The following is a 19,481-nucleotide window of genomic DNA, read 5'->3' as shown; positions in this document are numbered from 1 at the left end:
TCATACCGCCTCTAGTTCTCATCCAATGATCATTTTGTTTCCTTGTTCTTGTTTCCCATTTTTGGCGTAATTGCTCTCGCCTTTGACACCTTTCTTGTATGAATTGATGGATTATCTGCATAATTTGGGACGCAAGGCAAGTCCACTATGATAGCCTTCCTTTTCATGATTCAAACCATTATTTCTGAATACCCTGAAGGGATCATCTCTCATGAATTATTTTAAAATGTTCATTTCTTCTCTTTCTTTTATTGTGATCTAATATTCCATAGAAGAGTACAAAATGCATATCAAAAAGTTCGTCTACCAGGCGATCAAACCTCGCTTGAGTCTCACGGACTCTAGTTCTGCTGGTGAAGATGCAGAGCATCTCCTGGAAAAGGAGGAATTGTATCGACGGCAAAATGGACGTGCTTGTCTGAATTCATCCATCTATGTTTGGACGGTTCACATCATTCTTTTACTGCTATCGTCATCCTTCTTCCTTCAGGGAATCAAACAGAGGTACCCCACAGATCAAGATTGTGTTGCCCAACTATCTGCCTACTGTAAGTAATACGGATCTTGCATCTACGAAAACATCTGCGGTGTATTATCGTTTCTCGCTCCGAGGCTAATGGTTACCCTCCTAGCACCGGCGTTAGGGGCAGTGGAGTATAAGATGGTCCGGTTTCAAGGGGCCCTGCTCAATAAGAGCCCTTACAAAGGAGCACCCAGCCCCGAGATAGATGCTGCATGGGACGAAATAGTAAACAGTACGTCACCCTGAACTCTGTCGTCTCTGTAATTGACGAAAGTGCATTATTGTTCTCCAGTGGGACAAATCAAAGTCCATCCCGATGATCTGAAGCACTTGCAAAAGCCGACGACTCAAGCTAAATTGCGGACTCCAGATGGGGAGTGGTATACCGGTGGTTTAGAAGTATTCCATCAAGTACGATATCTATCTGCTCACAATGTGAGATAGGAGTTGGCGGCTAATTTCGCAATAGCTACACTGCGTGAATCTAATTCGGCAATATACGTATTTAGACTACTATCACCGTCCTGAGAACCGACCTCCTGCTTTTACGGATTCCAACGAGACACTTCGTCTGCACATTGGTAAGTGGATACGATGCCCGTCCATTCCTCGATTACCGCGTACTCAATTTTTTTTGGGTCTTCTGCCTCCCATCAACCCTAAATTAACATTCCTCCGCTAGACCATTGCATCGACATGCTTCGACAAGTAGTGCAGTGCCAAGGAGATGTTGGCATCGTGACTAGCAGTTGGGTGGCGGGTTTTCCTGATCCATATCCCGACTTCAACAGCTGGCATAAGTGCCGTAATTTCAAACCCTTGAATGACTATACTCAACAACATCTGCTGTCGGGACATATCACGAAGACCTCTGAGGATTTGACTCTTTCACGACCACCCTGTGAGGGTGCTGGTCCAGAGGAGATTTGTCCATAGGTGCAGATTATATTCTTCATTTCCCTTTTCGAAAATTTGAAGTTATAGACCCATCGAGGGTACGAATAATCATATTGAACAAAGAATAGAGGTAGTGAAGTAACTCTTGATATATTCGTGTTATTGTATACCTGACCACGGAGAATACCAACCTGTAAAACAATGAAATTCTTGATTATGATCACTCTGAATGGCTGACACTGCGTAAAATGCATGGAATTTTCATCATTAAAGACATTATAATAAATATATACTATCATAATCCAGAGTCATCATTGCATATATTCGAGTGTAACTCAGAACTGTTGCACAGATGGCACCTTTATATGTATAGCTAGTGGTCTATATCTAATTATTCATTATTTGTGGGGCAGCGCCTTGTGTTTGTCAAACATCTCACGCCTTTCTCTGAAAAAGTTTTTTCTTCTTCTTTCCTCAGGGAACACGAGGTAGCACCAAGGTGTTCCCCTCGTCGAACCCTCTCTGCTGGTCCTCTCTCTGATTGACACAGCTGCTCCGGGTCCTCCTCGAGTGATTCGGATACTAAACACCAGTAACTGGGGTTGATGAGTCGAAATGAAAATATGAATACTTTCCTGTTTTACGGGTCTTCCCCGAGTGATTCAGCTTTTATACCTCATCAACGATACGGATAAACCAGAGTGTTTTGATGAGAATTCATTGCATACTGCCATCAGTTCTGTTTGAGCAGGTTTTCCTGAAACCACCCCTCCTGCGACGCTCTGGTTTGTTTGGCTTGGCAAGAAAAAGCAACAAGCCAGGTTATTAGCTCAATGTACATACGCAAACTGCGTATTGAAGAAGTCAATAGCCGATACTAAAGAATGAAGCATAAGAGAAACACGCTTTGTCCCCACGTAGTTGCCTCAGGCAGCCATCGCTACACTCTATCAGCTCATGTCTCCTCGTCTTGAACACTAATTACTTTCACTTACCGGCTTGCTAGACTAACAAATGGCATCATCTCAAACCTGTCCAGCTATAAAAAAAGGGTTGTATTCAATATCTAGAGGGTACGGCTTTTCAGTAATAAACTTACGATTGTCTGCTCATCAGCCTACCGGTATCAATCATGACGCATCAATTCCAAAAGGACCAACGGCTTGGAAAATCAAATGTGACGCATAATCGCCAAATATTCAACTTCGAAACGAAAAAGCTTTCAATCTATAGGAACGAGTCATCTTGGACAGATGACTATTCTATACCATATCCTCGAGTCAGAATCATGACTCAACCATGGATGATAAAACCCGACATATTCCTACGCACTTCTTCTACCGTTTGCTTATCATTTTCCAATTTTCCAAATCCATTATTTCGAGCCTAGTTCTCTGGTCCTGGAACTAAGCACATAAAAATGTCACCAGGTCAAGCGCAGAACATACCAGTGTCGCCGGAAGGGCTTTATGAGCATAATGGCGGAGATGGTGTGCAGCACCATGAACAAACAGGGCGACGGAAGAGTGGAACCACAGCTGCTCAAAGTGATGATAAATCCGACAACAAGCAGTCATCTATCTCCGAGTTGATTAAGTTTTTATTTCCATTCTTTGTTTCATTGAATACCAAGTAAGAGCTGCTGTTGACTTGTTTTCAATGACAACTTCTAACGGTGCGATTCAGGGGCTTGAACCTGGTACGCTGGCTAAGTACTGTCTTGCAGCTTGAACAGAGACTGATATAGAAGAATAGGCTTTCGGTGCCTTCCTGTACGGGTACAAGGATATTCAAGTTGATTCATCCGTATCGTACTTATCAGTCTCTTGGATCGGGTCGATATACGCTAGCGTTCTCCTGCTGTTGTTCCCTCTTGTGAAGTGGATGTTTGATCAATTGAAGCCCAAAAAAGATAAACACAGAGGTTATGTTTTGGTAGTAGGGGCACTATGCATCACTATCCGCACCGCCTTTCTTATAGCGAGTGCCAGTGTGTCCTCATATGAGGGGCTTATCATCATGCATGGCTGTGTCGTTGGAGTGATGGATAGTGTGCTGTACGGTCTGGCTGTCATCTATCTCGATGCTAATCAGAGGAAACGCCCTTTAATGTGGACGGGATTCATTCGTCTCGGGGCCAGCATTGGTGAGAGACTTGGTTTCAACCATGGTTTTGTTGTTACTAACGGAATGCTTTAGGTGGTGTTGTCCATACCGCAATTCTCAACGGGTGTCTACCCACTATAGGTTTCCCATGGGGGATTCGAAGTGAGTAGATAGTATCTTCTAATAATTTCAACTAGATTGTCTCTGATCGCTGTCACAGTCTGTGCCATCTTGGGAGTAGCAACCATGCTTCCGACTATAGCCTTCCTGCCGCCTCTGGAGCCGGTGTATGCAGAAAAGGACTTGTCTTGGTCTTGGTCAAGGCTACTGATATTTGAGGACATTGTGGGAGAGAAAGAATTCGAAGATGGGACTAAGCCGAAAAATTCAGGACCCTCTTTTGTTCTGGCATTATTTGGTAAGCAAGCTTTTGAGACCCGATGTGTGTGAAGGAAGTTACTAAGCTAGCCGTTATCTTAGGCATGCTCTGCCTTTTCGGAGGCTTATACTATGCATTCCACTTTGTGAGTATTATACCGTTGCTTTGCTCTTGGACTACCTTGCTCACGACGCCTCAACCTAGATTGTCCTGTATGGCGTGCATTCGGCACACAAGACGCCCGCAGAGTCGATGAGGCTGCTGATAGAGATGTGTGCATGCCATGGCGCTGGGTCTATCGTGGCTAGTCTACTAAAAGGCTACGTGGAAGATCAAATGAGCGTCCTCACTTTTGCGGTCTTGTGCACGTCACAAGCGCTGTTTACTTGGACTGGAGCGAACGACCACGCCGGCCTGATCATGTTTGTCTGCTTCTATGGTTTCTATTCGGCGATCGTCGAGACGCTCCACCTGGGCTGCATGTTCACATACGCAAATTCATATCCGGATGCAGACCAAACAGAGCGAATGCGCTACAGAACCAGTTTCTTGTTTGTGGCCATGGGCGTGGGCGCGTTGGCAGGAGCGCCTGCTACCAGCATGCTTATTCAGATGGGGGGAAAGGTGCTGATGTTTGTGCTTGCCGATGCGATGTGTGCAACGGCGCTGCTTGTTGCTGCCTTCTGCCTTTTTTTGGCTTTGGTTCTGATGAGCCGCAAGAGTGGCGAGGATGAGGACGACTAGAAGTGAAATAACTGGCACACACTGGCCTTAACTGTCTTCTATCAGCCTCTCTTGTTTTCTTCTCTGTCTTTGTTCTTTTCCCCTGCCTTTGCTGTATTGTTTCCCATAGAATGAATACACCAGTGAAAATTAAGATCAATATCAAAATCAACAATCAGATTAACAAGGGAATACGCGTACAGGGAGAGTAAAGTGGGCCCGAGTGTGGCTTTGCTCCAGCGTTCCCGTCCTTCTCCGCTCTGGACCTCACTAAGCCGAACTGGGCGGGCCCGGCTGCCAGTTAAATCGGCCCTGGTGCCACAGCCCCGACAACTCACACTAACAACACCACCACCACCACTACTTAGTACTTACTGCCTGTCGTCCTTGTCCAGCGTGCATCTTCATCCATCACCATCACCCTGCCATCGCCACTTTTGTCCATCTCGCAAGTCGCTTTTTGATTTTGAATCGGCCACTCCCTTCCGTCCGTTGTCGTCGACTCTGTCCCAATCGCCATGGGTGATTTCTCGACAGCCATGACCAACCGGTCGCTGCGTATCATCCGTAATGTTCGTCGTCTGCCCTGGCCTCGAATGCGAGGCGAAGGCCATCATCATGATACTGATAATATTCGTGTAGGAGCTCGAATTTCTCGCAGACGCTGCTGTGATCACGCCACAGCAGCTCTCGTCAATCCTGACTCAATTACCCGAAAATGCAACACAGGCACACGCTCCAACAGCCCCGGTCGTGGCAGCCCCTGTGGCAGCCCCTGTGCAATCCCCAGTCACATCGCCTATCTACGCACCACCTACAACGCAGCTCGAGAATACCAGCCTGAACGATAGGGCTCCCAGCCAGCCTCAGTACTCGTCCCCAGTCCCACCTCCGGCTTATGCTCAAACTCCACCGGTTCTATCGCTCGCATCGGCATTATATGCTTACGCCCCGACTGATGCCGGTGATCTTGCTTTGCAGCCTCAGGATAACATCCAGGTTCTCGAGCACATGAACAATGACTGTATGGGCTCTTTGTAATGAGGCTATCGGGTATGTGCTAATACAGAGTATAGGGTGGCGTGGCCGCAACGAACGAACCGGCATGGAAGGTATTTTCCCAAGAAGTTACGTCAAGGTTGTCGATGAGAAGACCGTTCTTGCCCCACAGCCTACAAATTATGGAAATATGCCTCTAGAAGTCAGCCAAGGCGCCGGATCACCTTCAACAGACCCTCGTCGACCAAGCAAATTCGAGGAACACGGAAAGAAGTTTGGAAAGAAGATGGGCAATGCTGGTAAGCTTAGACATAAATATTTGACCGACTACTGTATCTTTGTTAACCATACTTGACAGCCATCTTCGGTGCCGGTGCCACAATCGGATCCAACATCGTCAACGGCATCTTCTAAACCGACGACACCTATACTTTTTGTTTACTTTTCAACTTTCATCTTGATATTATGGATGGGATAGGTCTCGATTGCGCATTCTGGAAACGGCGTTGATGGCGTATTATTAAATCTATTACACTCGTGATAGGTAATGCGGTTTATCGGACAGACAAACTTTGTCTGTCGTGATTGGTTTTAACTTTTACGCTTTCAAATGGTCTATTCGAGCAATGAGAGGCTCGATGAAAGAACTTCTTTCTCCAACATATTTCGGCATAGATGTCTTGAAGACCGATGTGCTCGCTCTATTTTGATTATTGCATGCTCTCGGCCATCTTTATAGACGGACCTAGTTAACACCACGGCATGAATCTGGAACCATAGCAGTCATCCGAGGCATGCTAGAAGCATACGAACAACGACCCAATTTGAACACACTTGGTTGTTTTTTCTTGTCTATATATTACGTTTCTCTCACAAGTACCGTTGCTTCAGCGACAACTTGCTCATCCTTCTTTCATCAATGGCCTGCCCTTTCGTTATGCGGGCTTTCTCTTGTGTCTGTCATCGTTCTTTCTATTTGTCTGTTTTTGATGTACTGGCTGCGTTGTGCAATGTATATGGAATTCAATTTGAAACATTATGTGATCAATCGTCGGGAAGCAATTCCTTCGGAATAGAATGGATGGACTTGAGGCTGTGATGGTTGGTTCTGTTGTAGGTTTCGTGGTAATACTGGTTTAAAACTCCGGACTGTGAGACATGCTGGTCTTGTCTTTCGCTAAATGAATTTGTTTTCATGATTTACGTAAGCTCTTGAAATCTGAACATCAAGTGATCGACTCTAAGTACTAGTTAAATATCCGTACAGTTTAGTGGAAAGGAGTACTCTAGTCCGATACATGTACTCCCTGAGAACAATCAATGAGAAGAATATTACGACCAGAACAAAGAAAAGTGCGCTACTAAGATATAAGAAAAAGATAATGCTTTAAATTATGAGGATATCCATACAAACCAAAAAAAGGATTGATTAACCTAGAAAACGCAGCTCAAAGAGTCAGCATGAAGTCACTGTATGAGTTAAGGGTCGCAATCCACTGAGGTTTCAGAATGAGGGCTCAGATTTGAGAGCCAAAAATATCCTAGCTAATGCTAAGAAAGTCATGGAATGATCGTTGTTGGGATTATGACTGGTTTTATGACTCGACCACAAAATTAATAAAATTATAGTCATCAACATCTTCAACAAGTTTCCCCTTTTTCTCTCTCTTTTTTTCTTCGAAGCATAACCACCCAGCCAACTTCATAATGACCACTGTCTACTGTCCTGTTCATGACGTATGGTCCATTGATGATTGTCAATGAATACTATGTATGTGCCTCTATAGTTACCAGTTGACATGTAGGCGGCAAAAGAAATACTAATCAGCAGTAATCTATATATGTACCAGACTTCATCCATGAAACCAAAGCATCAGTGCTTTCAAATACATCAATTGACATGTACATATGTACATTTATTAAGTTGTTGAATTGTAAAACCAAGGCGCAATTGGATTGACTATATCAAGGTGATAAGTACACGAAACAGGCTGATATGTAGTATAGCAATCTAAGAATATTCACCCCAAAGATACCGCTTCTTATCATTTTCATATTCTTTGGTCAGTTTTGTGTATGTTTGCATCATATCGCGTTCTGAATAAGTATAGCCGTTCTTTACAGAATCTAGCCAAGCGCTGATAATGTTGCATTTTTCATGTAACTCATACCTCAGTTTAAAGAATCTCTCCTTCTCATTATCATCCGGTAACTTGGAGGCTCGGGAATCCTTCCAGAAATCGAGCCGTATCAGGTTGCTTCGTTTGTTGAAGGCATCAATAACCTAGGCTGGAATCTCTGAAATACCAAGGAACATGGTGGCTGGAACTTCATATCGCTTTCGAAACGCATCTTCATAGACCGACTCCTTGTATAGGTTATCTTTCAAAAGACATTGCAAGTCCATCTCAAGATTCCCACTATGAACAAGCGCATCCCTGTCAGATCGTACTTCGCGGTTCGATAATCGGAGCAATTCATTCTGTCGAATTAGGTCCATTTATCTCGAGCTTTGCGTTGATCTTTTGTTGTGTTTCGATTTCGGTCTCGAACTTCTTAGTCCGGATTTCTTGTATTTTGAGTTGGGCCTCGTGCTTCGCGAGGATCTTTCCTTGGGCGTCAAGTTTAGCCGCCATGGTATCGAGCTGATCAAGAATATAGAGGCCGTCCTTGTTCCCAACGCTATGGGACTTTTTACTCATTTTCAATTTAGTTGACTGGTAAATACCTTGATTGAAAAGGTGTCGAAGATGCCAATCTCTCCTGTTGGTTGGCTTGGTGATCCGGCCAGAAACATCGCGCGCCATGACTTTAAAAGCATTAATTAGGATTGTTTTCTTTCCCAAATCTGCCGGGACTTGGGGACGTCATTCTGTAATTTACTTCATCCTCTGCGGTCGAGGAATCTTTGAGGGCATTTTACATGGAGCTTTTTCGTTTTGACCGACCCATAGCTGGACATTTCAGTTTAGATGCTTTCGAGAATAAGCTGATCCTTTGTTTCGGTCGGTTTATGAATATCCTCAGCTTCTGCGATACAAGAGATGAGAGCAAAGATAGTATGAAAACCTAGGACGATCAGGTATTTCGCGTTGCATAAAAGAAAAGAGTTAATATATGCTCTAGAGGCATATACAGAGATCTAGCAAACTACTGGGTCCTACTAGGTGATACGTTGGTCAATGCAATCACCATGTTGCATATACAAACTAGGAAAAATGTACATCTTGTTTGGCCTACTCAATCAGTACAAACATGTTTTGTCTTTCCATAGTAAAACAAACAAACCCCTTGAGTCCTTTCAATCAATAAAATAAGGAAAATAGAAAGAAAACACAAAGAAATTAGGAAGAGATATGGTGTTGCATTCTTTGCTTGAAACATCCATGTTTGAAGGAGTTCAAAAACATAAACTATCTCCAATTTCCTAGAACTTCTTTCAAATATCAATGTCAGTGCCAATAGAACGTTCGTTTCATAGTGAATTAATATGTAAAGAATACATGCCCATATTTTACTTATCTTTAGGTTTGTTTTCTGGTTCTGACCCCAGCTATATCCCATTGAACATTAAGAGTAGGTTACTATTTAAAAGTCCCATCAAGAGGGTTACCTGCCGCGTACAGAGGCTTTGGTATCCCATTTCGATCACAGCTGGCAAACTTCCAGTATCCTTGATGCCACAATGTGAAACAACGAGTGATGACCCACCTCGCAGGACGAGGAATTGGAGGCCAATCCTTCCACAGATAGTCTTCATGCGTAACATCAAGATTGAGGAAGAAAAATGGAAGCGCACTGAATTTGGTCATTGCGATCTGGTAAAAATTAGCAGAACTTCTAAAAGAATTCAGGATTTGTAAATACCACAGTCCGTTGCCCTTCCTTACTCCAGAGATCGTCGATTGGAAGTTTGGCTCCGTATTTACTAAGATCCTGCAGACTCTGGATCTCCGATTCAAGATGGTCGCAAAGTGCCGGCGCAAATGAGGCGATTATGCCGTTGAGGCGAGCAGCGTCAAACGATGATTCTTTCCCAGCTAGGCTCTTGAGGTAGCTACTGAACTCATCTAAGCCCGATTGAAAGGATTCTAGATTCGTAACTGTCAGCTCAGTAAAACAAGACTAATATGAAAAATAGGAAGTCATCAATGCTTACTGTGTTGCTGGACATTGTTATCGAGTAAACCCCTCTCACCAACGGCTTCTTCGATGTCGGGGAAAAACTGATCTTCTTCGCTAGTGTGATGCTCGTGAATCGCAGAGTGCCAGCATAAACTATAGCCAATGAAGTCCTTATAATCGGCAGGTAGAATGCTTGGCCCCTGGATGTATATGCTATTCAGGCCCCGGAGGAGGGCGTTGTGAACTACACACATTGTACTCGCAGTCTCCATATACGCATCGGTATATCCAGTCTAGAGTAGTCAGTTGTACCATTTCAATTTCCTCCGATAAGTAACTCTACCTTTCCCGCCTTATGCTTTGGTGTCTCGATTAACAAATATGGAGCATCGGCCCATTGCCGCAGCTCTACGGGGGTTGAATCATCCATGACGCGGTAGATTTTTTAACAGTAAACGATTGCAGGGTAGACAACTTCATATTTGAATGTCCTTGACGTTTCAAGACTTCGGATTATGCGTGTTCCGTTGCTACCGAGTATTGAACTCGGTTCGTATACGGAGCATGCATATGAGTGGTAGTTCGGTAGCTGAGCATCCGAACTACCTAGCGTGTATACAAAGTAGAGCGAAGATATATAATATCGCCTGCCCCGGCTCGTTATTTCGAGCAACCAAAGGCAGCAGTTTACAAATTCTGCGTTATTTCTATTTTATTATTCTCTTGATCGAAATGAAAGTGCTCTTGCTGGGTGCCACTGGCAACGTTGGCTCTCGGCTGCTCCCTGCGCTCATCGCCCATAAGCACCAAGTCGTAGCATACGTGCGCACGCCGGCCAAAATCTCCTCTGTCGCCACGTCCAAGCTCGACTCTATTGTCGTTGGCTCTGCTAGCGATAGCACCGCCATCAAGGCTGCGATCCTCTCACACAATTGCGACGCCGTCGTCAATGCCGCTGGCGTGGCTGCGATGACAAGTTGGGCATCGCAAGGCGAGTTTCAGGCTATTTTTGCAGCCGTCGTGCAGGCGGCTTTGGAGGCCGGGCGAGAACGCGGTGGTACGCCTGTTAGGTGTTGGCTCATGAGTGGGTTTGCCATGCTGGATAGTCTAAAGAAGCCCCATTTGCTCTTCCATTAGTACGCTTCCATATGCAATCTTGGTTGAATGGTGAGGATGAATGATGAATCTGATACGGCTCTCTAGCATCCCCCTCTTCCCATCCCACAAGCCGAACTACCAGCTCATCAAATCACATGCGGCCGACACTCTCGCCTGGTCGCTCTTCTGTGCAAGCAATATGCCTCCGAAATACGACACGCCGCAATTCCCTCCTCCCGCAGACGCTTCTGCTAGCAACCTTGTGGCCAAAGCTGACGCCCCGCCAGCCTGGGGGAAACAGTACCGGGGCGTGCCGCTGATAGGGAATTATCTGAACATTATGGCGCAGGCGCAGAGCTACTATGCCGTGCTCGAGAACTGCGTGGATTTTATAGCTGCTGATCTGGAGAAGGGGCTTGAAAGCGAATGGATTGGGAAGAGAGTGGGTGTCAAGGAGAAGAGCAAAGTTGATACTAATACCAATGCTAATATAAATATTAAATAATGAAGCAACAACACCACCTATTCAATTTAATATTACACTGTCAGGACAAGTAACCCCCTCGTACCGTCTCAGGCTTAGCTTCCCAAAAGGGTTTGGGCGGGCGGTCTTTAAGTTACCAAGTTAGTCATCATACAACTGATCAACTAACTTCTCAGCCTCAATGTAATTACGAAGTCTCCTGGCCAAGCTCCTCTTGATCGACATGAACGACTCTGAAGCGAATGTCATCTCGACCGAAAAGAAGGCGCTGCCATGGTCGCGAAGTCACCGAACATCGTGTGACGCGTGCAAACAGATGAAGGCATGTCTCGAGTCGGCAAGTGGCAATACACAGTTGCTAATTGGCTTCGGTGGGAATGCAGATAAAATGCCAAAGAAAGGACAAGGAAAGTTGCGCGCGATGCATTGCCCGAAAACTACACTGTACTACAACACCAGTGAAGAGCAAGAGGCAAAAATGGACCGAGTACTGAAATTCCCAGTCTCATATTTGAATTTAGCACGGAGGAGGCTGATGTTGACTAAAGTGAGAGAGAGTCATACTTTCATAAACTGGAGAACCGAATTAAGCGCATGGAGTCCGCTATAATTACTCCAGGGCTGCATAGGACAGCAGAGCTGGTAGAAGGGGGGGAAAAAGAAAAGAGTTCCTTTGATGAAATTGAAAACCAGGCCAGACTGTCCAATCACCTCTCGAACCTAGTTGTCGATTCTAACGGGTCTTCCAATTTCATCGGTAGGTTGTAATCCCCTTCGATCTACCTTTCTGCTCATGCTGATCTGTAGTTAAGGGCGGGCTTCTGGTTTCTCACTATTCTCTCCACAAGGAATCCGGTGGATTTCGGAAAAGGTGGGTGACAAGGACGAGCTAGCTCAGCTGTATCGCCTGTTCTCCAAACGTGATTATGGTATTTGGGGTCACGCCGATGCCAATCTCTGGCAGCCTATCCCACAGTCACAACAAGCGCCGCTTCCCTCGAAGGATATTGCGTTACAATACGTGAATTGCTTCTTTCTAACTTTTAACAACGCCTTCCCGATCATCAATCAGGATGTGTTTAACTCGTACCTTGAACAACAATACTCTACAAACCCTCCGGCAGGCACTGCATGGTACGCACTGTTTAATGCCGTATTGTGCCTGGGGAGTATCAGAACAAAAGGCGAGCGAAGACGTAGCTTCCTCATCGACTATACATCAAATTGCCACGAGACCGGTGTCGAGTATTTCCGCAACGCAAGCTGCTGTTTCCACGACTTGATCTTTAAGGAGGCCAACCTGATGGCAATGCAAGCTATGACTCTCATGGTACGAACGCTGTCCATATCGTCTCGGTTGTTTTCATATCTAACGCATGAAAGCTGTTCATCACAACCTCAAGCCCCAATCCACAACCTGCCTACGTAATGGCGTCCGCAGCTGGGAATTTAGCGAATACTCTAGGCCTTCACCGGAGTTTAGACGGCTTCGGCCTCGCTCCAGCGGAAATCGAGCAACGACGAAATGTCTTTTGGGTATTCTATATGCTGGAAAAGGCAATAAGCCGGAACCTAGGCCGGCCATCTGTCATAAATGATGATGATATTGCTGTTGCACTACCACCCAAGCAACCTCAACTCATACAGTCCCCCAACAGAGCAAGAGTTTATGATATCTTCCAGGATCAGATTAGGCTAGCTATCATCGGAAGTCGCATATACAGCGAATTATACTCGGCAAGTGCACAAACGAAATCAGAAGTGCATCGCATGAAGGTTCTAGGCACACTGGACGACCATCTCCAGCGCTGGCGAGATTGTTTACCCGTTGAAATTCGACCAGAGCATCCAATCAATTGCTCGCATGAGCAGTATGTCCAGGTGGCTATGATGCACTTTACTTACCTGGACGCAGTGATACTGCTACACCGGGTAGCAGGGAATCAGGAGTCATTCGAAGATGAAAATGTCGCCAGAATGAATGCAAGCCAATTGCTCTGCCTCGCTGCTGCGCGTAGATCGATTCAACTCCTAGATACATTTAGCGCCAACAATATGCAAAACCAGCATATCATGTGGTTCGTAATATTTCCTGCTTTTGCTTGCAAGCTAGTTATATTAACCCCAACCATAGGCTGGCACTTTATTACTCGCTAAGTGCGAGTCTCGTTCTCTTCACGAATATACTCTCAAACCCACAGCACCAGCATGCCGCTTCCGATGTCCGATTAATGAATCTGATCATTTCGTTCATCACTCACTCTGTCAAACCAGGCTCTTCGTTCGCCGCCACTCCGACTGTGAGCGTGTTCAAAGAGCTCTTCGGTATTGCCACACGGCTTGTGCAATCTAGCCAGAAAGTGAAGAGAATTCCTGAAGGGGATGACCCGCGAACCACGACATCGTTGGTAAGTAGACAATTTCCCTAGAGATATCCTAGATAATTTTGTATTTGCCTATTCCAACACTCACAATGTGTATGATCGACAGGCTCCGCACAATTCAACAACTGACGCCGAAACTGAAATATCCGCAAGACCTTCCCTTGTATACGACGAACCTCCTTTGCAAGAATTCACCGACAATAGCCCCCTAGAATTCGCGCCATTCATTATTCCTGAATCGAGTCAGTTCGACTACAATTCGACATTAAGCGATTCTCTACTCTCGGCCACGACATTTGATTGGGACATGGTTAACACATGGATGCCGAACCTCGCGGCCGGTCCATGGCCTTTGGCAGAGACAGACGCTAACATGGACGATGGGTTTGATTACTTTTATGATGATGACTTCAACATATGAACTGGGATGCACTGTTGAGTTAGGCATACTATACTAGTATATAAGTGTATGATGTATCTATATAGATGCTATATAGATATTGAGTAATGTGGGGAGACTGACCGCCTTCCCAACACAGTGGCTCGGCTTACTTAATCCCAGCAAGGCAAAAAAAACCCCTCTATCGGCGCGCCGCATTTCCGGACCTGGAAAAAAATTTTAGTTTTCGAGGCATTCAGTTGCTGATCGAGGGCTGTTATTCGCGCTTATTTTGTCTGGCAACGATGTGCGGCATCCTGGGCCTGATCCTGGGCCATATTGGCGATGATCCGCATTTTCCTTGCAAGGCCGCTGCGACCCTGCATGAGTCTCTCTATTACCTCCAACACCGCGGCCAGGATGCGTGCGGCATAGCGACCTGTGCGGCCGGCGGGCGTATTTACCAGTGCAAGGGCAATGGTATGGCTGGCAAGGTTGGTATACTGCTTCGCACAAGAATTGTTTTATCGGTCAATTGAGAATATAAATTCTATATAGGTCTTTGATGAGGGCAGGCGTGTACAGGATTTGTAAGTTGGCTATGCTCTTTATTGTTTTCTGCATAACTGATTTTGATGCAGGCCTGGTTCCATGGGTATTGGCCACCTACGATATCCCACCGCCGGTTCCGATTCCAGCGCCGAGGCCCAACCCTTCTACGTGAACAGTCCCTACGGTATTTGTCTGGCGCATAATGGAAATCTCATCAATGCGGGCGAGTTGCGCGAGTTCCTTGACAAGGTCGCCCACCGACACATCAACACCGATAGCGATAGCGAGTTGATGTTGAATATCTTTGCCAATGAACTGAATGAAACCGGCAAGGCACGTGTGAACCAGGAGGATATTTTCGATGCGCTTTCCCGAATGTACCAGCGGTGTCAGGGAGGATGGGCATGTACCGCTATGGTTGCAGGTTATGGTCAGTATACTTCAGTCGTGAACCAGAACTGGATCAAACTGACTTGTATTAAGGTATCCTCGCTTTCCGTGATTCCTACGGCATTCGTCCATTAGTCCTTGGAGAACGCCCCTCGGATACTCTCCCCGGTGCGATGGATTATATGTTTGCCTCGGAGAGTATTGCTCTTCGACAACTCGGATTCCGCAATATTCGCGACATCTTGCCAGGCCAAGCCGTGTTCGTTCGCAAAGGCCAGGCCCCGGTCTTCCGCCAAGTTGCTGAGCGGCTTGCATACTCTCCTGACATATTCGAGTACGTATACTTTGCACGCCCTGATACTGTCATCGACGGTATCGGTGTCCACTCGAGTCGGCAGAAAATGGGCGATAAGCTGGCCGATAAAATCAAGACCATTCTGGGAGAAGACGGAATTAAGGAGATTGATGCCGTCATTCCTATTCCAGAGACATCGAATCCCTCCGCATTTGGCGTTGCTCGGCGACTGGGCCTTCCGTACCGTGAAGCCTTTGTAAAGAACAGATATGTTTTCCGCACGTTTATCATGCCTGGTCAAAATGCCCGACAAAAAGGCGTGCGCAGAAAACTCAGCACCATTGATGAGGATTTCTCTGGAAAATGCGTTCTCCTCGTCGACGACAGTATCGTCCGGGGCACAACGAGCCGAGAAATCGTCGCCATGGCTCGCGAGGCTGGTGCGCGTAAGGTCATTTTTGCCAGCTGCGCGCCTCCCATCACACACCCCCATCTGTACGGCATTGCGCTGGCGTCTCCCGCAGAACTGATTGCATCCGACAAGGACCGCTTCGCCATCGCCGAGACGATCGGTGCCGAAGAAGTCATTTTCCAAGACCTGGAAGACCTCAAGGCCGCTTGCATTGAACTATCGCCTCCAAACGGACCCAAGTCATTCGAGGTCGGCGTGTTCTGTGGCAGCTACATCACACATGTCCCCGACGGCTATATCGAGCATCTCGCCGAGTTGCACAACCAGAAGTCAAAACAGCACAGACTCAGTTCATCAAACCACACAACGCAGCAGGTGGCCAGCAGCGGGCCGACCATGATGGATAAGGCGAGACGCGATGATATCAGCTTGCACAATGTGGCCTCTGACTCTGCACGACATTAGCTTTCTTCTGTTGGGTGGTAGTTCATGTTATTGCGTTATCTACATAGACTTTCAACGTTCACAATGGATCCTAGGATCAGTAATAGCGACCACGGTTCATCATTGCATAGAGTCAACAATAATAATTCCATGTAAAGTGTAGTAGTGTAGTAGGATTGGGGGGATAATCTACACCGCCTCCGCCCCGCCCTCGCCAGCCAATGACAGGCGGCCACTGCAGGCGGTCTCGAAGCTTCTTCACATAAAGCGACGACATGAGTCAACTTGACTAATATTTCTTCACTCTGCACACCACTCCTCGCCATCGTCATCTCATCAACAACCCTCTTATTTAAGAGATCTACCCAAACCAGTAACACCAACACCTCTGGTTGAACCGCTCCCACAAGAATAACGTACCCGATACTTCGATACCCCGCTTCGTCTTATCGCCACACGTGCCCTCATCAAACACCCTCCCACTCCTCAACACACGCATCAAAATGGCCGACGGTGACTGGGACTCCGTGACCCGTATCGGGTCCAAGAACCGCGGCGGCGCCGTGCAGCGCGAGACCGTCGTCAAGGGCCGCAGCGCACTCAACGCCGCACAGCGCTCTGGTCTGATCCTAGGCACCGAGAAGAAATATGCCACTGGCAACGCCGTAAGCCCCCCTTCCTTTTCTTTCCCCTCAACAAACAAACACATTCAGAAAGGTACTAATAAATGATATGATACAGGCCGGCCGCACTGGCGCCCCCGAGGGCCAACATCTCACCAAAGTCGACCGGAGCGACGACATCATCAAGCCCAAGTCCGTTGGTACGCAAGTCGGCGACGCGATCAAGAAGCGCCGGAATGAAGAAGGTTACAAAATGACCCAGAAGGAACTCGCCACAAAGTGCAACACTACCGCCACCATCGTGCAGGATATGGAAAAGGGCACGGCTAATCCAGACCAGAAAGTGCTGAGTGCCATGGAGCGCGTGCTGAACGTGAAGTTGCGCGGTTCGGATATTGGTGCCGAAAAATTTCCTAAGAAGAAGTAAATAAGCAAAAAAAAAACTACAACAGAAAAAAAAAGGAAATGTATTTACACTTACAGGTCATGATTTGGATGACGGACGAATCGTCGGGATGAGCGCCGACTGTTTTATATAAGGGTTTTTTGTTTGATTTTTCCCCATTGTCGATATCATATAGAATAGAAAATTCTATGCGTGAATTACATACACATATATCAGTGTCAATTTCTAGAACTCTACTCTTCACAATACTGACGTTATGAATGAAATGAATTGATGATTCATTAAATAATTGACATGAACATATACCAACTCCGTTGCTGCATAATAGGACTGACTCTTTAGAGGACTTCCCTTCTAGAAATACTCATCTCGTCTTAAACCGAATTCATGAACCCAATTTTACCATTTTTACCATTTACCGTCTCGCCTGCTCCCGTTCAACCTCATACATAAAGTCGAAATATGACTTGTCAAAGTGGTGCACACGCACGTAGCCGTCTTCTCCACCAGAGGCATACGATGTGCCAGCTGGATGCGCGGCGATCGTGTTCAGAGGCCCGAAGTGGCCGCGGACACGTCCGATCTCGTCCTCGAAGATCTTGTGGTAGAAACGGGCCTCGAATTTACCCTGGCGAGCGGATGTTGTCGTGACTTCCATGGCGGCCTGGCCACCGCCAAGGATCACATAGTCCTTTTTCGCCGTCAAGGCGGCCGTGTTGAGAGGGGTGTCGGCGGGGAAGCTCTTGAGGACGGCGAGGTTGCGGGATGAGAGAATCTGTAGTTGTAAGTACGGGAAATAATTCAAGATCTCAAGCGAGGTTGTAATACCTTGGCGGATTTGTCTTTCGAGGCGGTGATGAAGTAGGTGCGGTCGGCAGAGAATTGGATGTCGTTGATCTGCAAGTCGAATTCGTGGGCCTGGACATTTTCGAGTTGCTCGCCAGTCTGTTTCTGTTAGAGGACTGTTTGTAGATTCAGGGACAAATCATACCTTGGCATCATATTGACTGACGCTGCCATCTTCATGTCCCGCAATGATATATTTGCTGAGGTAGCTCCATCCAGCAACGGTAGCCTTGCTGTCCTCGCAGGTGATCTTTAAGCTCGGCTCATCACTCTGCTCATTCAAATCGTTGCCCTCGCCATCGCCATAGCTGATATCCAACACGACAATCGTTCCCAAGTAACCCATCCGCTTTTCCGTCACAGCCAGAAGTTGACTTCCATCAGGACTAAACTCCACGCGCTTCACGGCCGTCGGGAACTCCCAGACCTTTACGCACTCCCCAGTCTTGATGTTCCACAGCCGCACCGAGTTGTCTGCTGACCCGGTGGCCGCGAGAACTGTGTTGGGACTGACATCGACCGTCCAGATGGCACCCTGGTGGCCGTGGTATGTTCCCAGCCGCTCTCCGTTGGCCGAGAACCACACACAGAGAACTTTGTCCTTTGCTACTGAGAAAAGGAGGTCGCCATCGCGGTTGAATTTGATCTGATTCAAAGACCGTTCCTAGACTTTTGCGTTAGTAGGCGTCTCGGTAATATTTGAGTGTTGCGGGGGAACGAACATGGCCTTGGAGGAGAATGGGCCTCATCGTGGGCCGACTGAGACTGTTGGTCTATAGAGCAGTTCTCTCACGAAATCTGTGTAGTTGGAGGTCTGCGCTCTTGGCGGGGACTGTAGCGGGGAGGTTATAACTATCGCCGTCTGCCTGTACTGATAATTTCATCGCACACGATCGCGGGCGCCAAGAGTAGAGTCTAAGTTACAGTACGTATTACGGTTACCGGAGGAATGTATCCCCGATAGGGCTCAACCCTTCCTGAGGATGACCCTGGTTACAGTATTTTATTATTATTGTTACGATGGTCATATTATATTATTTTTTAAGTAGTAATAGTCTGTACTACTGTAATAATAATTTTTTTGCCGTGACTCACTGGTTAGTTCCACAGCGCTGAGACTTTAAGCTGCTGGTATCCTTCAAAAATTACTTCTCCTTGGTACTGCTCGAGTGAACTGCAATGTTTCCTTCCACAAATTGATCAATTGGTCAATTGATCTTAATTAAATATTATTGTTGTCTCGGAACCCGTGCAGGCGGCCCGTGTGTCGTCGGACTCACGAGTTACAGCTCATGCCTGGACTAAGACTGCAGCTACCCCGCCGTCCTGCATCCTTATCTCAGCAACCTCCCCCCTCATCGACCCCGTTGCTCACTCTGGCGACTACAGGCCTGTTGCTTGCCCACCGCGGGCTAT

At 46.7% G+C, this 19,481-nt stretch overlaps 9 protein-coding genes across 9 annotated transcripts; 7 read left to right on the top strand and 2 right to left on the bottom strand.

Annotated features, from left to right (window-relative positions):
- Positions 1-283: 283 nt before the first annotated feature.
- On the top strand, positions 284-1,459 carry BGW36DRAFT_430031 (uncharacterized protein; the record flags this gene model as incomplete). Its single annotated transcript, XM_046220782.1, has 5 exons — positions 284-548; positions 633-755; positions 816-934; positions 993-1,104; positions 1,206-1,459. The coding sequence occupies 5 exons, from the start codon at positions 284-286 to the stop codon at positions 1,457-1,459; spliced, it is 873 nt and encodes a 290-aa protein (XP_046069678.1).
- Positions 1,460-2,840: 1,381 nt separating this feature from the next.
- On the top strand, positions 2,841-4,649 carry BGW36DRAFT_361829 (major facilitator superfamily domain-containing protein; the record flags this gene model as incomplete). The annotated part of the gene is made up of 7 exons (XM_046214308.1): positions 2,841-3,052; positions 3,107-3,119; positions 3,176-3,566; positions 3,620-3,688; positions 3,747-3,944; positions 4,007-4,050; positions 4,110-4,649. 7 exons carry the CDS (start codon positions 2,841-2,843, stop codon positions 4,647-4,649), a joined length of 1,467 nt encoding a protein of 488 aa, XP_046069677.1.
- Positions 4,650-5,146: 497 nt separating this feature from the next.
- Positions 5,147-6,041, top strand: BGW36DRAFT_430029 (SH3 domain-containing protein; the record flags this gene model as incomplete). Its single annotated transcript, XM_046220781.1, has 4 exons — positions 5,147-5,200; positions 5,271-5,652; positions 5,705-5,926; positions 5,986-6,041. The coding sequence occupies 4 exons, from the start codon at positions 5,147-5,149 to the stop codon at positions 6,039-6,041; spliced, it is 714 nt and encodes a 237-aa protein (XP_046069676.1).
- Positions 6,042-9,211: 3,170 nt separating this feature from the next.
- BGW36DRAFT_300402 (uncharacterized protein) lies at positions 9,212-10,182 on the bottom strand (the record flags this gene model as incomplete). The annotated part of the gene is made up of 4 exons (XM_046211620.1): positions 9,212-9,445; positions 9,495-9,718; positions 9,787-10,045; positions 10,096-10,182. The coding sequence occupies 4 exons, from the start codon at positions 10,180-10,182 to the stop codon at positions 9,212-9,214; spliced, it is 804 nt and encodes a 267-aa protein (XP_046069675.1).
- Positions 10,183-10,418: 236 nt separating this feature from the next.
- Positions 10,419-11,355, top strand: BGW36DRAFT_418613 (uncharacterized protein; the record flags this gene model as incomplete). The annotated part of the gene is made up of 2 exons (XM_046219431.1): positions 10,419-10,888; positions 10,956-11,355. The coding sequence occupies exons 1-2, from the start codon at positions 10,485-10,487 to the stop codon at positions 11,353-11,355; spliced, it is 804 nt and encodes a 267-aa protein (XP_046069674.1). The 5' UTR covers positions 10,419-10,484.
- A 205-nt stretch (positions 11,356-11,560) lies between these two features.
- Positions 11,561-14,188, top strand: BGW36DRAFT_418612 (fungal-specific transcription factor domain-containing protein). Its single transcript, XM_046219430.1, has 7 exons — positions 11,561-11,656; positions 11,718-11,821; positions 11,883-12,091; positions 12,147-12,664; positions 12,718-13,412; positions 13,469-13,742; positions 13,825-14,188. The coding sequence occupies exons 1-7, from the start codon at positions 11,651-11,653 to the stop codon at positions 14,137-14,139; spliced, it is 2,121 nt and encodes a 706-aa protein (XP_046069673.1). The 5' UTR covers positions 11,561-11,650; the 3' UTR covers positions 14,140-14,188.
- A 45-nt stretch (positions 14,189-14,233) lies between these two features.
- On the top strand, positions 14,234-16,329 carry BGW36DRAFT_384115 (amidophosphoribosyltransferase). The gene is made up of 4 exons (XM_046216762.1): positions 14,234-14,591; positions 14,656-14,687; positions 14,739-15,079; positions 15,133-16,329. The coding sequence occupies exons 1-4, from the start codon at positions 14,403-14,405 to the stop codon at positions 16,209-16,211; spliced, it is 1,641 nt and encodes a 546-aa protein (XP_046069672.1). The 5' UTR covers positions 14,234-14,402; the 3' UTR covers positions 16,212-16,329.
- Positions 16,330-16,468: 139 nt separating this feature from the next.
- Positions 16,469-17,435, top strand: BGW36DRAFT_384109 (putative coactivator bridging factor 1). Its single transcript, XM_046216760.1, has 2 exons — positions 16,469-16,855; positions 16,932-17,435. The coding sequence occupies exons 1-2, from the start codon at positions 16,694-16,696 to the stop codon at positions 17,238-17,240; spliced, it is 471 nt and encodes a 156-aa protein (XP_046069671.1). The 5' UTR covers positions 16,469-16,693; the 3' UTR covers positions 17,241-17,435.
- On the bottom strand, positions 17,436-18,935 carry BGW36DRAFT_409579 (putative eukaryotic translation initiation factor 3 subunit 2I). Its single transcript, XM_046219113.1, has 4 exons — positions 18,788-18,935; positions 18,211-18,729; positions 18,048-18,164; positions 17,436-17,994 (listed from the first exon to the last, which is right to left on the bottom strand). Exons 1-4 carry the CDS (start codon positions 18,812-18,814, stop codon positions 17,635-17,637), a joined length of 1,023 nt encoding a protein of 340 aa, XP_046069670.1. The 5' UTR covers positions 18,815-18,935; the 3' UTR covers positions 17,436-17,634.
- Between the last annotated feature and the right edge of the window lie 546 nt (positions 18,936-19,481).

Source organism: Talaromyces proteolyticus (genome assembly GCF_021365285.1).
Source record: "Talaromyces proteolyticus strain PMI_201 chromosome Unknown BGW36scaffold_9, whole genome shotgun sequence".
Taxonomy (NCBI): domain Eukaryota; kingdom Fungi; phylum Ascomycota; class Eurotiomycetes; order Eurotiales; family Trichocomaceae; genus Talaromyces; species Talaromyces proteolyticus.
Note: the sequence above shows the minus strand (reverse complement) of the source record. Positions and strands in the feature narration are given on the sequence as shown.

What these genes read in the sequence shown, in the direction of transcription:
- BGW36DRAFT_418612 (XM_046219430.1), top strand. An exon ending in CGGGTCTTCCAATTTCATCG is followed by an intron (nt 12,092 to 12,146) that starts GTAGGTTGTAAT and finishes TCTGTAGTTAAG; the next exon opens with GGCGGGCTTCTGGTTTCTCA. An exon ending in CGCGAACCACGACATCGTTG is followed by an intron (nt 13,743 to 13,824) that starts GTAAGTAGACAA and finishes TATGATCGACAG; the next exon opens with GCTCCGCACAATTCAACAAC.
- BGW36DRAFT_384115 (XM_046216762.1), top strand. Translation starts at nt 14,403, where the DNA reads ATGTGCGGCATCCTGGGCCTGATCCTGGGCCATATTGGCGATGATCCG. An exon ending in GCAATGGTATGGCTGGCAAG is followed by an intron (nt 14,592 to 14,655) that starts GTTGGTATACTG and finishes AATTCTATATAG; the next exon opens with GTCTTTGATGAGGGCAGGCG. An exon ending in GGCAGGCGTGTACAGGATTT is followed by an intron (nt 14,688 to 14,738) that starts GTAAGTTGGCTA and finishes ATTTTGATGCAG; the next exon opens with GCCTGGTTCCATGGGTATTG.
- BGW36DRAFT_384109 (XM_046216760.1), top strand. Translation starts at nt 16,694, where the DNA reads ATGGCCGACGGTGACTGGGACTCCGTGACCCGTATCGGGTCCAAGAAC. An exon ending in AATATGCCACTGGCAACGCC is followed by an intron (nt 16,856 to 16,931) that starts GTAAGCCCCCCT and finishes GATATGATACAG; the next exon opens with GCCGGCCGCACTGGCGCCCC.
- BGW36DRAFT_409579 (XM_046219113.1), bottom strand. Translation starts at nt 18,814, where the DNA reads ATGAGGCCCATTCTCCTCCAAGGCCAT. An exon ending in TCAGTCAATATGATGCCAAG is followed by an intron (nt 18,165 to 18,210) that starts GTATGATTTGTC and finishes TAACAGAAACAG; the next exon opens with ACTGGCGAGCAACTCGAAAA. An exon ending in CGAAAGACAAATCCGCCAAG is followed by an intron (nt 17,995 to 18,047) that starts GTATTACAACCT and finishes TTACAACTACAG; the next exon opens with ATTCTCTCATCCCGCAACCT.